Source organism: Pantherophis guttatus, chromosome 1, assembly GCF_059756535.1.
Source record: "Pantherophis guttatus breed Tessera chromosome 1, ASM5975653v1, whole genome shotgun sequence".
Classification (NCBI taxonomy): domain Eukaryota; kingdom Metazoa; phylum Chordata; class Lepidosauria; order Squamata; family Colubridae; genus Pantherophis; species Pantherophis guttatus.
The window spans coordinates 46,161,632-46,174,608 of NC_142063.1; the positions used below are offsets into that span (position 1 = coordinate 46,161,632).

The 12,977-nt window shown below is 35.0% G+C and overlaps 1 protein-coding gene and 1 long non-coding RNA gene across 2 annotated transcripts in view; one reads left to right on the forward strand and one right to left on the reverse strand.

The window, feature by feature from the left end:
- Positions 1–12,977, forward strand: part of TRIP11 (thyroid hormone receptor interactor 11) — a 43,140-nt gene that overhangs the window by 14,053 nt on the left and 16,110 nt on the right. Inside the window, exons 8-14 of the mRNA XM_034418337.3 lie at positions 1,310–1,639; positions 3,414–3,454; positions 6,179–6,349; positions 6,986–10,012; positions 11,014–11,154; positions 11,244–11,437; positions 11,640–11,803. Of these exons, the coding sequence (XP_034274228.2) occupies positions 1,310–1,639; positions 3,414–3,454; positions 6,179–6,349; positions 6,986–10,012; positions 11,014–11,154; positions 11,244–11,437; positions 11,640–11,803 (4,068 nt within the window). The remainder of the gene's footprint in view (positions 1–1,309; positions 1,640–3,413; positions 3,455–6,178; positions 6,350–6,985; positions 10,013–11,013; positions 11,155–11,243; positions 11,438–11,639; positions 11,804–12,977) is intronic.
- LOC148116404 (uncharacterized) lies at positions 2,704–12,928 on the reverse strand. Its single transcript, XR_015728649.1, has 3 exons — positions 12,839–12,928; positions 4,301–4,356; positions 2,704–2,743 (listed from the first exon to the last, which is right to left on the reverse strand). It is a non-coding gene; the product is annotated as an uncharacterized LOC148116404 (long non-coding RNA).

Consider the following 12,977-nt stretch of genomic DNA (forward strand, 5'->3'; position numbering starts at 1 on the left):
TTTTGCCGTCTTTGTTTTTTGGGGAGAAACAGTAACCTGCATGAAATAATTTTTTTAAAAACCATTTATTTGTTCTCTATTATCCACAACTGTAAATGAGTTTAAAAGGGAGCTTTATAAATGTGGGAATGATTGGACGCCATGACCACATTGATGGTTGAGTTTCTCAGGCTTATGGTCTTGGGGGACTTAACTTGAAGTGAATTGGACATCTGTATAAATATGATAAATATATAAATGAATAAACAAACAAACAAATCTATCTTTCTTGAGCATAATGTTGGAAATAGTTTAGGAATTCATGGCTACTATAGCAACTATGGGCCTGACTTGAGCCATTGAGTGTGTGAAGTACTTTGGGGTGGTGGAGGTAGAGGAGGATCTCAGAGTAATGGCGGCATGATTTGGATATAGGGACTATTGATTCATTCTTATGAATCACCTTTTTGTTTAATTTTGTCTACTTTTTGTGTATATACCTCACCTAGAGTCATAACTATGAGTTTGGCAACCTTACAAATTTCATTCATAAATAAGACTTTTACATTAAGTGAAACATTGATAAAATAGTTGAATGACCCTTCAGCTAACTTCCTTAAACCTCAGGGTGTAGTTGTTTTCTTATGGCATTAATGATGTTAGTACTTCCTAGTTCTTCATATTCATGTATTCTCAGTTTTATACTATTAAAGATATTAAATATATTTTTCTGTATAGTTTCTCTCTACAGTGCAAAAGATGAAAAGTAATGAAGATAAGCATGCACGGCATATAGTTACATTATGTCTGTTTCAAGTATTAGCAATATTTGCAAATCCTACAGAAAGGCCTTGCAACGCATCTCTCTTCATGTTGCATAAACACAGAATGCCTGATGTGTTTATAATGACTACTATCCATTGTAACTACTAATGGAAAAGTATCCATTAAATCAATATGTCATGAAAAATAAAACTTAATTTAAAACTATGAGAATATATACAATCCAGACATTTTTGCAGTGCAGTAAGCAATCAAGTACATGGCTTCCTTATCATTGGCAGTGAAAATTCTAATTTAGCCAAACCATGGCTATGAGTTTCTACAAATAAAATTTGACAGTACCAGTAGAAATGCTGCAGAAAAGCTTTGCAAAATACTTATTTTTAATATTTATGCAGACGAAATTAAGAAATATTTAATTTTACAAAATATTATTTTTATTTATGTTTTAACTTTGTTATTTTTATTTATGTACTCAATATAATAATTATAACATTATTATACAATGCTTCTGGGTTCTAATATAAATTTATGTTTCTTTGTTTAGTTGGTGGAAATACTGAAGCATCTTCTGAAATAGATCTACAACATGGATCAAAATCACCAAACTTGAGTAACTTACAAAATAAAGTGGAAAGTTTAAGTCAACAATTGTCTTCAGCAGAAGAAGAGAAAGACATTCTCTTGAAAGAACTTGAATTTGTAAAAAAAGAGAAAAATCAAGTAAAAGAAGAATACGAAAGTCTAAAATCTGAACACAGTAAAGCCCAAATATCTATTCCTGAAAAACAGACTGGTGTAAAAGTAGAGGAAGTCCCTAGTTTTGTAGAAGAATCGTTGAAGGCTGAAGTGGAACGATTGCAACAAGCACTACTTGGTATGAAAACACTGCAAATTCACCATATGATATATTGCATTTTAGCATCTGAACTTTGTTTCCATGAAACAAAGATTGGAGATTTATGCACAAAATGCTTCTTCATTTAGCAGTGTTTTATTTTGGTACTTTCCTTTCGTGGTTTCCTCTCATTAGAAGCTGCTGCTCAAAGAAGAAAGCTGAAAAGTGGTTGATTCATATGCTGCTTTTTGATTCCTAGCCCAAGTGTTGTATATGAGGAAAACATTCATACCTAAAAAAAGATAATCAAGCTTTTCTAGAAAAAGAAGTTTAAGGGGAGAAAAAAAACAAACCCATTGGCCTCTTTGCATTACTGTACCTTATAATATTGAAAAACAGTTCTTTTGGCTGTCTTTCTTCCTAACCCAAATTGTTTTGAAATGATACAAAAGATGATAATAAATGGACTTGTCATATTTAATTGTTGCTGTACTTTTACTCAGTATATTTCAAGAAACCATTACTTTACTCCACCTATTTGGACAATTTTTCGTCTAGTTTCTCACCTTCCCTTTTTAGGGAAGGTGGTAGGAAAGGTGGTCACACTGCAGCTCCAAAGGATCCTGGATGAAATGGATTATCTAGATCCCTTCCAGCTGGGTTTCAGGCCAGTTTGGTTAGTTTGGGACAGAAACAATATTGGTTGTATTATAGATTATCTCTAGCAAGAGTGGGATACGGGTAGTGCATCCATCCTGGATCTCCTTGACATTTGAGTGGCTTTCAGTACCATTGACCATAGTATCCTTTTAGGTCAACTGCGGCACTTGGAGTTGAGGGGTGCAGTTTTGTGCTGATCCAGCTCCTTCCTCCAAGGCTGGTCCCAGTCAGTGTTGATAGGGAGTAAGAGGTCTAGTCCATGGGATTGTCCTTTGTGGGGTGCTGCAGGATGGGCACTCTCTCTGCTTCTTTTTAGTATCTACATGAAAGCACTGGGTGAGATCATCAGACACCATCTTCAATACACTGATGATGCTCAACTGTATATCTCCATCATGGGTGACCCAAGTGATGCTGTAGTTGCCCTCATAGTGCTGGAATTTGTAGGGGTCTGAATGGGAGACAATGGGCTTCAGCTGAATCCTGGTAAGAGAGAGAGTGGCTGTAGAGATTCTTGGATTTGGGAGTTCATCATCTATCGTTCTAGATAAAGTTGTACAACTTGGAGTCCTTCTGGAATTATGACTCTTGCATCTTTTCCTGGTTCGTGAGAACCCGCACTCAGTCATTCATGCCTTAATCTGTCTTTTGGATTATTGCAAGGCGCTGCAAGTGGGGCTATCCATGAAGAGTGTTTGGAAGGTATAGCTTGTGTAGAATCCGCCAGCCTGACCTTTTTTAGCTGCTCCTAGAGTGGTGTACATAACCTCCACTTTATGAATATATCTTTATATTTGAGGTCTGCCTGGGTTGAAGTCTGCTCCCATACTTTTGGCTTTCTGGAAAGGAGATAAAACCTGGCTCTGCTTGTTATCCTGAGATCTTAATGGAAGTGCTCCAAGTTGGAAGTGGCTAGTGGATTAACTGAGAAGATGCTACTGCCTTATTGATCTTCCTTTTATTTATTTTTTTGCTTCTTCTCTTTGTAGTTAATCTTTATAATGTCTGTTATATTTATAATTTTAATTGTAAGCTGCTCAGAGTCACTTTTCAGAGTCAGATGAGCGGCATAAATAAATAAAATCTTTAAAAATCTTATATTAAGAACTTGAATTCTCTGTTATCAACGAACTTCCTGCTTACATTTTTACAGATGCAGAAAGTGAAATAACAAAATTGAAAACATTAAATCAGGTAACTATGTAAAAGGTAATATAAAAATAATAACAAATAATGTTCCTGAAATTGTATTATTATTGCATAGAAATATTTGCTATATGAGATTAAGTTTTTGAAATCAAGAAACCCTGTTCTGTTTTGGTTAGAATAAAGACAGTTGTTTTCTATCTTATACTAGATATTTTTAAAATTGACCCTATTATTGTTCTTATGAATAACTATACATATGCACATACAGACCTATATACATACATGCTTTAATTATCTATAGTTTTGGTCTATAGTTCTTGCATTACCCCTTTGACCACACTATAAGTCCTACTCCCATGCAAACATGTTATTATTTATGTTTAATTAATTCAATTGTTTTAACATTTTATGTTTCAATTGTTAGTTTTATTGTACACTGCCCAACGTCACTTTATGTGAGATGAGTGGCTATATACATTTGATAAATAAAAATAGGCACTATATGTTTATTTTGTTGTTTGCCAATAAGTATAATATTTCAGCAGCAAATGGACTATAGTCGAATATAGCATGCAAAAGCTATGCTGTAAGTATAATTAGATTTTTGTTATATTTTAAGATGTTAGAAAAGCTAAAAAGAGTGTTCTTATATAATTGTTAGAGCAACAGTTGTGAGCCAGTAGCCTTCCAAAACTAATAATATAATTATATAACTAATCACTTCAGTCTGAAATAAACAAAATCATATTGATAGACTTGTTGTTAGTTGCGAAGTCATGTCCGACCCATCGTGCCCCATGGACAATGTTCCTCCAGACTTTCCTGTCCTCTACCATCCTCTGGAGTCCATTTAAGCTCATGCCTACTGCTTCAGTGACTCTATCCAGCTACCTCATTCTCTGTCGTCCCATTCTTCTTTTACCCTCAATCTTTCCCAAATTGATAGACTAAAATGAGATAAAAAGAATATTATTAATATAAAATTACAGAGTACAGGAATTAAAAAACATCAAAATCCTATAAAATTACAAATAATTTTACAATGAATAATGTAAATGCTATGAGAAATTAGATCACTATAAAGCAAGGGTTTCAAATTCACGTCATCACGACTGTGTCACGTGACGTATCCAGACTTTTTTTCCCTTTGCTAAACGGACCGTGGACGTAGCCAGCACATGACACACCCAGCCCGCAGGCTAGGAGTTTGACAGCCCTGCTATAAAAGGACATAAATAATACTAAAATTTATAAACACTATAAGAACATAAGCTTTTTAAAGGATTTATTAAATTAAGACAATTATGGTTCAACCAATTATAACAAAAATATCAAAAGTAAATGTAGCCCAATTTTATGTCAGAGCTAGTTCTATCATTAAACATAAACAACTCCAAGTGATGTGCCTTACCTTGGTTTCTGTAGCTCAATATTTTTCCTCTTCCCTCCCCTTTTTTCCCCTTTAAGTATACACATATCATTTAAGAAGTCATTGGCTTACATTTTCCACAAAGGTACACACTTTTATTTCCAATCTAACATCAGGCAAATAATTGAACTTTTGTGTGTTCTATAACTGATCATCTGAATTGCTTATCTTATTCCAAAACGAGTTGTTTTGGAATAAGATAAGCAATTCAGATGATCAGTTATAGAACACACAAAAGTTCTTTTTTTAATAGTAATTTCATTAAAAATTACAACTATAATGATAACAAAAAAAATGAAGGTGCAAAAGAGAAAAAGAAAATAGAAAAATAGAAAAGAAAGAAAAAATAAGTAAAATAGAAGAAAAAAGAAACTAAAGAAAGACTTTCTCCATCAGAACAAATATAAACAATTTTAGTAACCTATCACCTTTTCTTAAAATGCAACAAATGATATCTTCTTCCCATATTCCATCATTCCATAAACTACCATTCCATAAATAAATCCTTAAAAACCTCATCATTTCAATCTTGATCAACAAAAGTCATTAAGGGTTACAAAAAATAATAACATATCTATTTTAACCAAATAAACCAACTTCATATTCCTTCCATTTACTTTTAGCAATCTGGATCTTTAGTCTTTTCAAATAATGGTCTAAAATTTGAAATCTTTTCATTTTTCTCTTTATCTCTTCTCACAAAATTCTTCAAACTTTAACATCCCTCTTTTGTAAATCCAATATAGGAAAATTAATCTCTTGATTTGTTATTTGAATATCCCTTTTAATTATTAAGACATCAACCAGTTTCTTTTGTGTGTTCAGTGTAGCATCTTTTTTCATATCATTCTTGTGGCTCGTTATCTTTAAATCTACTTTCAGATCAGTTTCAGGCTTGTCCAATAGAACTTTTTCCTCTTCTGTAACATCTTTTAAACTCATCGTATCTCTACAGACACCCTTAGAATTCATTTCTAGATCTATTGTTCAAAAATAACCTTCAATATGTCCAACATTAAAGGTCCATTTTTCAAAAATATTCTCCAGTATATCGAATGTCCTTCTCCTTTAATTATAATATTTTGTTCCTTGTACTTCCCTCTAGTGTCTAACCTTCAAAGTCACTTGCTACCATGCTTTTCCAGGAGAAAGGATTCTTATAATTAATTCCAAAAGCTTATTTCAAATTTATCTGTCCCCGAGTCCATTTGCAACTTTCTAAAATTAAAAATGTAATCACCCCTTTTCTGTTTATTTCAGAAAAAAATTAAGTCTAAACAATTATGTTCAAATTGATTTTATTCTATTAAATTTAAAATCTTTTTTGTGTCTAAATTAAGGGAGAAGTTAACAAAGAAATGGGAAGTTTACAACCTGGTAATACTATGAAAGGACAGAACTTGGAAAATCAGCTACAACACATGCATGAATTGAATGAAAGCAGTGCTGAAAAAGAAACTCTAATAGCGGAATTGGAAGAACTGGACAAGCAGAACCAAGAAGCTACCCAGGTGAAAAATATAAGGGAGGGGCAGGAATATTGTGTAATTTACAAAAGATGTGCTTTTGTGTTTAAATATCTGTGCAACAAAACTATAAGAGTTTCTAGGCTTTCTCAGTCAACTACTTTTTTAAAAAAAATATTTCAAAAGCCCTCTCTAATTCAGATCTCTTAACTGGTATAATCTACTTTTTCCCTGGAAAGAGAAAAAAGGAAAAGGTGAAAAGATACATTTGAAAGGGGAAAAGCAAAAAGATAACTCCAGCGATTTTTGGCTGTGACTTTGTCTCCTCCACCATATAACCCCAAAGAGATTTTCTTGAAATAATGCTTCCTCCCCTTGCATCCCCTTGCATCCATCAAACAAGATGGATACCCAGCAAAATGTCAGTATCATGAATTGGGAATTAATGAAATCCTGAAGGTCAGTCTTCTGCTAGTGAGGAGGCAATTTTTCCTGGTTTAAAAAAATGGTAAAATGCAGAGTTGCTAGAGAGTTTATTTTATTAAGCATTATATTTCTTTGAGGATTGATATTGGTACTTTACAGTAACATAAATACAATGCTTTGAAAACATTGTGAAATAAGAGTATTTTGATTTAAAGCTTTACTTGTATGTCATAAATTTTTTTTTTTTTATTTTAGCATATGATTATGTTGAAGGAACAACTAGCTAAACAAAATGCAGAAGCTGCTGAAGTTATCAGCCAGCTAAAACTGGATGTAAAATCTGGGGAAAAAACAATATCTATGTTGGAGGCAGAGAAAATGGAAATGAGCAAAGAGGTGGAAAACCAGAAAGAAACATTGAATCAATGCTCACTTGCCCTTAATGATTTGCACATGACTAACCAACACCAGGAAAATAAAATAAAAGAGTTAAAAGAACAGCTTAAAACATCGCAACATTATAGCTCCAAAAATGAACAGGAAGTTATAGAATTAAAGAAAAATCTAACTGAAAGAGAAGAAGAATGTTCTCTTCTCAAAAATGAACTAACCAAGATACATCAGAAATCTGATAGTTATCAAGATCATTCAGTCACTGAAAGAGAAGAAGAAATATCAGACCTGAAACAACAAATTTCTAAAAATAAACTAATAAATACAGATTTAGAGAAATCAATCATGAATCTTCAAACAGAAAAGGGAAGACTTCATTTAGCATGTGAGGAACTTAAACAGCAGCTGCAAATAGCTAATAGTGAGAAGAGTAAAATTGGTTTTGAAAAAGATACTATGCTGGAAGCTTTGAAACTTGAGAAGGGACAGTTAGAAAGAGAATTAAACCAGTCTGAAAAACGATTGTTGGAGCAGGCTCATAAATATGAACAGACCATTGAGGACTTATCAAATGCACGTAACATGGATACCACTGCATTACAATATGAACATGAACGATTAGTAAAACTTTCTCAAGGCAAAGACTTTGAGATAGCAAATCTCAAAAGGAACATTGAACAGATGGAAATGGATCATGAAGAAACTAAAGAGCTGTTAAGCACTAGCTTAGCTGGGCAAAAACAACTGACAGAGCTCATAAAAGAGAAAGAAGTATTTGTTGAAAATTTTAAAATCAGAGTTTTTGAGTTAGAGCAGCAACATGAAGATTATATTGAGAATATGAAAAGAATTGAGGCACTGAAGCAGAATTTAGAGGAAAGGGAGAAAAGTCTTTCAGCTATGAAAGAAGAGACCAGTCATTTGAAAGAAGAGAATGAGCGATTAAAAGAACAACAAAGTAGGTCCCCTCCTTTGGCTGAGCCCAAAACCTTGGATATCATCACAGAACTTGAAGCAGAAATAACACAAGTAACTATACTTAAAAATAGTCTGGAAGAACAGGTGAAATTAAACAAAAAGACATTTGAGGATCAGAACTTGAAAATGGCTCAACTACAGCAATCCCTACAAGAATACAAAAAGGAAACCGAGGAATCCAAATTTCAGCATGAACAAATGAACATAGTACATAAGCAGGTATGCATGGAGAAGGATGAAGAAATCAAAAGCCTACAGAGAACAGTAGAACAAATTAAGACACAATTAAACAATCAGAGGAAGGTAATTCAGCAAGACCCTCCTGATCTTTTTCAGGAATCTAAAGTTCAGACACTCAATGGTGAAAATGGGAATGAGAAGCATGACCTGTCTAAAGTTGAAATTGAAAGGCTGATAAAAGGCATTAAGGAGAGAGAAAGAGAAATCAAGCTTCTGAATGAAAAGAACGTTTCGCTAAGTAGACAGATTGACCAGTTATCTAAAGATGAAGTTGGCAAACTTACACAGATCATTCAAGAAAAAAACTTAGAAATACAAGCACTGCATGCAACCGTTTCCTCCCCATCTTACAAGCAAGATGTTCTTTTCCTTCAACAGCAATTACAGACCTATGCCATGGAAAGGGAACAAGTGTTAGCAGTTCTTAGTGAAAAAACTAGAGAAAACAGTCAGTTAAAAACAGACTATCACAAATTAGTGGATATTGTTGCAGCTAAGGAATCAACCATGAAAAAGTTACAAGAAGAAAACCAAAAACTCTCCAGCGAATTTGAAAATAGCAGTCATGATATGTCTCGAGAAACTATAAAGAACTTATCCCGTATCATCCGAGAGAAAGATATTGAGATTGATGCTTTAAGTCAGAAATGCCAAACTTTATTAACTGTCCTCCAGTCTTCCAATATAAACTCAGGCAGTGAGTTACAAGGAGTTAATAGTAATCAGTTTGAGGAACTTTTACAGGAACGTGACACGCTGAAACAGCAAGTAAAGAAAATGGAAGAATGGAAGAAACAAGTAATGACTACTGTTCAAAATATGCAACATGAGTCTGGCCATCTCCAAGAAGAACTACAAAAACTTCAGATACAAATTTCGGTTGATAGTGAAAACAATTCCCAGCTGCAGGTAGAGTACAGTGGCTTAATACAGGGCTATGAACAAAACGAGAAAAAGTTAAAAACCTTTACTCAAGAATTAGCCCAAGTTCAGCAGAGCATAGGAAACCTTAATAATACCCGGGATATAATTCTTGGAAAGCTTGACATGGTAACACCACCATCATTGGTAACTTCTGTTGAGGGAAAACCATTAGAAGTTCCCAGTAATACTTCTTCTCAGATGTTTGACAGTGAGTGTAAATCAGTAAATGAGGGACTAGAATTCATGAAGAAAACATTGCAGGAAAAGGATTCGCTAATCCAGACTTTACAAGAAAATAATCAGAGACTGTCTGATTCTATGGCTGTATCGTCAGAGGTCGAAAGAAAGTGTCAACAGGAATTTGGCTTGGAAATAAAGCAATTAAAGGAGAAATCTGACATTTTACAGATGTCCCTCAAAGAAAAAGATCTGCTGATAAAATCAAAAGGTGACCAGTTGCTTTCTCTAAGAGAAAATCTTAGTAATAAAGAGAGTGAAAACGAGTTGCTTAAGCAAAGCGTCACTAACCTGAAAGAGAGAACACTGATCTTAGAAATGGATGTTTGTAAATTGAAGGAAGAAAATGACAGAATAGCAGCAAAAAGCCAGGAAAAAGAAACAGAATTCCGAGCACTACAAGAGACTAACATGCAGTTTTCAATAATGTTAAGGGAGAAGGAATTTGAACATAATTCCATGAAGGAGAAAGCGCTTACGTTTGAAAAGATGTTGAAAGAAAGAGAACAGGTATGCGATGAGTTTGAATTCTTCTGCATCAAAATCATAGGGGAGGCAATGTGACTGCCATTATGTCGTGTTATTTAAACTCTGATGTAGGATTCCCATTTCCTATGCTGAATTGGAACAGTGAAATCAGCTTTTTCTCCCCCACTAGAGCATAAGTAAGGAAAATGAGGCCTATAAACTCTAGCAGGAATGGCCGCCTGACTTCAATTATTTTCTGGCTGGCCATAGAAACAAAATAGCAAATTTAGATGGGCCTTAATTGAATCTGATGGTCAGGCAACATATAAATTTAATACAGGTAGTCCTCAACTTATGACCACAATTGAGCCCAACGTTTATGTTGTTAAGTGAGAAATTCGTTAAGTGAGTTTTGCCCCATTTTTCGACTTTCTTTGCCGCATTTTGTTAAGTGAATCACTGAAGTTGTTAAATTAGTAACATGGTTGCTAAGTGAATCTGGCTTCCCCATTGTCTTTGCTTGTCAGAAGGTTGCAAAAAGTGATCACATGACCCGGGGGCACTGCAACCATCATATGAATAATATGAACTAGCTATCAAGCCTCCAAATGTAAATCACATGACCATGGGGATGCTGCAACGGTCATAAGTGTGAAAAATGGTCATTAGTCACTGTTTTCAGTGCCTTTGTAACTTTGAACAGTCACTAAATGAACTCTTGTAAGTCGAGGACTATCTCTATATTATTTAATATCATCACGATCATCAACTCCTCACAGGGCTACACTTTTATTCTTAAGGTCTTTTAATTAATTAACATGTACTGGAAGCTGGCATAATGCAAAACATCAGCCTCTCAAATCAATTTTACTTAAAAGAATGTTTTGGGAATCCACATAAGCCTCATAGGCAACAGCAGAAAATAAAATTGGTGGGTGGCCACATTTTTTGGAACTATATCTTCTGCATGTTCAAACAAAGTCTGCTTGTCTTGACGTGATATCCCAGAGCTTTAATCCGCTTGTTGTTTTTATTTGTTAAAGGGAAAGACAGGAGAATTAAACCAGCTGTTAAATGAAGCCAAGTCAATGCATGAAAAAGCTGTTGCCTTTCAGCAAGAGCGAGACCAAGTCATGTTGGCCCTCAAACAGAAACAAATGGAGACTAGCGCGCTACAGAATGAGGTAAATAAGGGATGTAAGAAAGTAGTGAGTGATGAATAGATGGTAGTAACATAAAGAACCGAAAGAATATTTCTTCGATCTACATACAGGTGCAGTATTTACGTGAGAAGGAGCAGCGACTAAATCAAGAGCTAGACAGGTTACGCAATCATCTTTTGGAAAGGGAAGATACCTCCACACGTGAAGCTTTAGCCGCTGAGGATCGGGAATCAAAGCTAAAAAAGAAAGTCCGCGATTTGGAGGAAAAGCTTCAGTCTTCATCAACTGTAGCGGAAAATGTCAGGTAATAGTTTGTCTCCTCAGTAACTGCTGTTTCTTGTATCAGTAACGAATACAAGAAACATTACTTGGCCCAGTCATAATCGACTCTGGGCAGAGTATAATGGCCCCTCCCCAAAAGTTTTAACAATCCATGTGTGTAATAAAAGATAATAGAAATCGGAAATAAAAATTAGTATTTCTAAGTATTTATGTTTTATTTGAAGCCATCAGGCAAGCATGCAGGTGGAATCTCTGCAAGAACAATTGAACCTTGTTACCGCACAAAGAGATGAGACTATCCTTCAGCTAACACTTTCACAAGACCAAGTTAAACAGTATGCCATATCCCTCACAAACCTGCAGATGGTGCTAGAGCAATTTCAACGGGGTAAGTTGAACTATACATAGCCATGATTGTCTTTCCTTGTAATCTAAAAATGTAATACTATTTTATTGCTATTTTTTTCTGAAGGGCATTTTAAAATGGAAGTTTCCGCCGCATTCACTCTGGGGGCAGGACTAGAGAAGCTTCCTTCCTGTAGCAGGAGATACCTATCTTCTCTAGTTCCAACCCTTCCTTTTTCTTTTGGGGGTGAGGGGCGATTAGAGACATTGTGAACTCTACAAAACCTCCATCTGGACAGTTCACCTTCGTTACAGATTTTGCTTGTTTTGTTTGTTTGTTTTTTCCATTTCCTTTATTCTGGGCTTCCTTTTGAGTAACTTCAGGTCAATGACTAACAAAGTAAAGGCAGAAATACACTGTCCAGGAATTCCTTAAAGTTTTGCAGCATCATATTCCCTTATCTCTGATTCCCTCAGAACTATACAATCAAACCAAAGCTCCCAAATCAAACGTTACAAATTACTTTGACTCTTTCTGATTTGGCAACCATATAGTCAAATAAATAAAAAAACGTGTACCTCTTATCAGTACTGGAATGTTTCATGGCTTTGGCACCAGAGGAAATGTAAGCCAAAGGCACCAATTTTTCACCACAACTTTCTGGCTCTTTGCCATCAAACTGGCAATACAATTAATCTACGACTTATCATAATTGAAACCAGAATTATGGTCTTAAGTCATGCCAGTTGTTAAGCAAGGCATCATGTGAACATGACCAGTTTTGCTATCTTCTTTGCAGCAGGCATTAAATGAACCACTGTGGTTGTTAAGTGGTTAAGTGGTTGTTAAGTGAATCCATTGTCTGTCACAAGCTTTTTTGCCAGAAAAAGGAAGTAAATACTGACAAAAATGTGCCAGGTTTTCCTGTAAATGAGGACTAGTTGCCCAAAATGCGATCACATGACCTCAGGGGGTGTGGCAGCTAGAGGAACTTCAAATCTGGATTGTAAATAGCCATGGGAGGTCCATCATAACCTTGAATGGTCACTAAGCTACCAGTTGTAAGTCGAGGACTACCTGTAGTCCCTTGTGAAGCATCAATGACTTTCTCTTCTCCAAAGAAGAGAAGGTAAAGAAGTGAAGACAATAGGTTCCTAATATCAGAGCAGGTCCAGCCCTGTATCCACACACTCTTGACAGAAACTGGAAAAGCAGG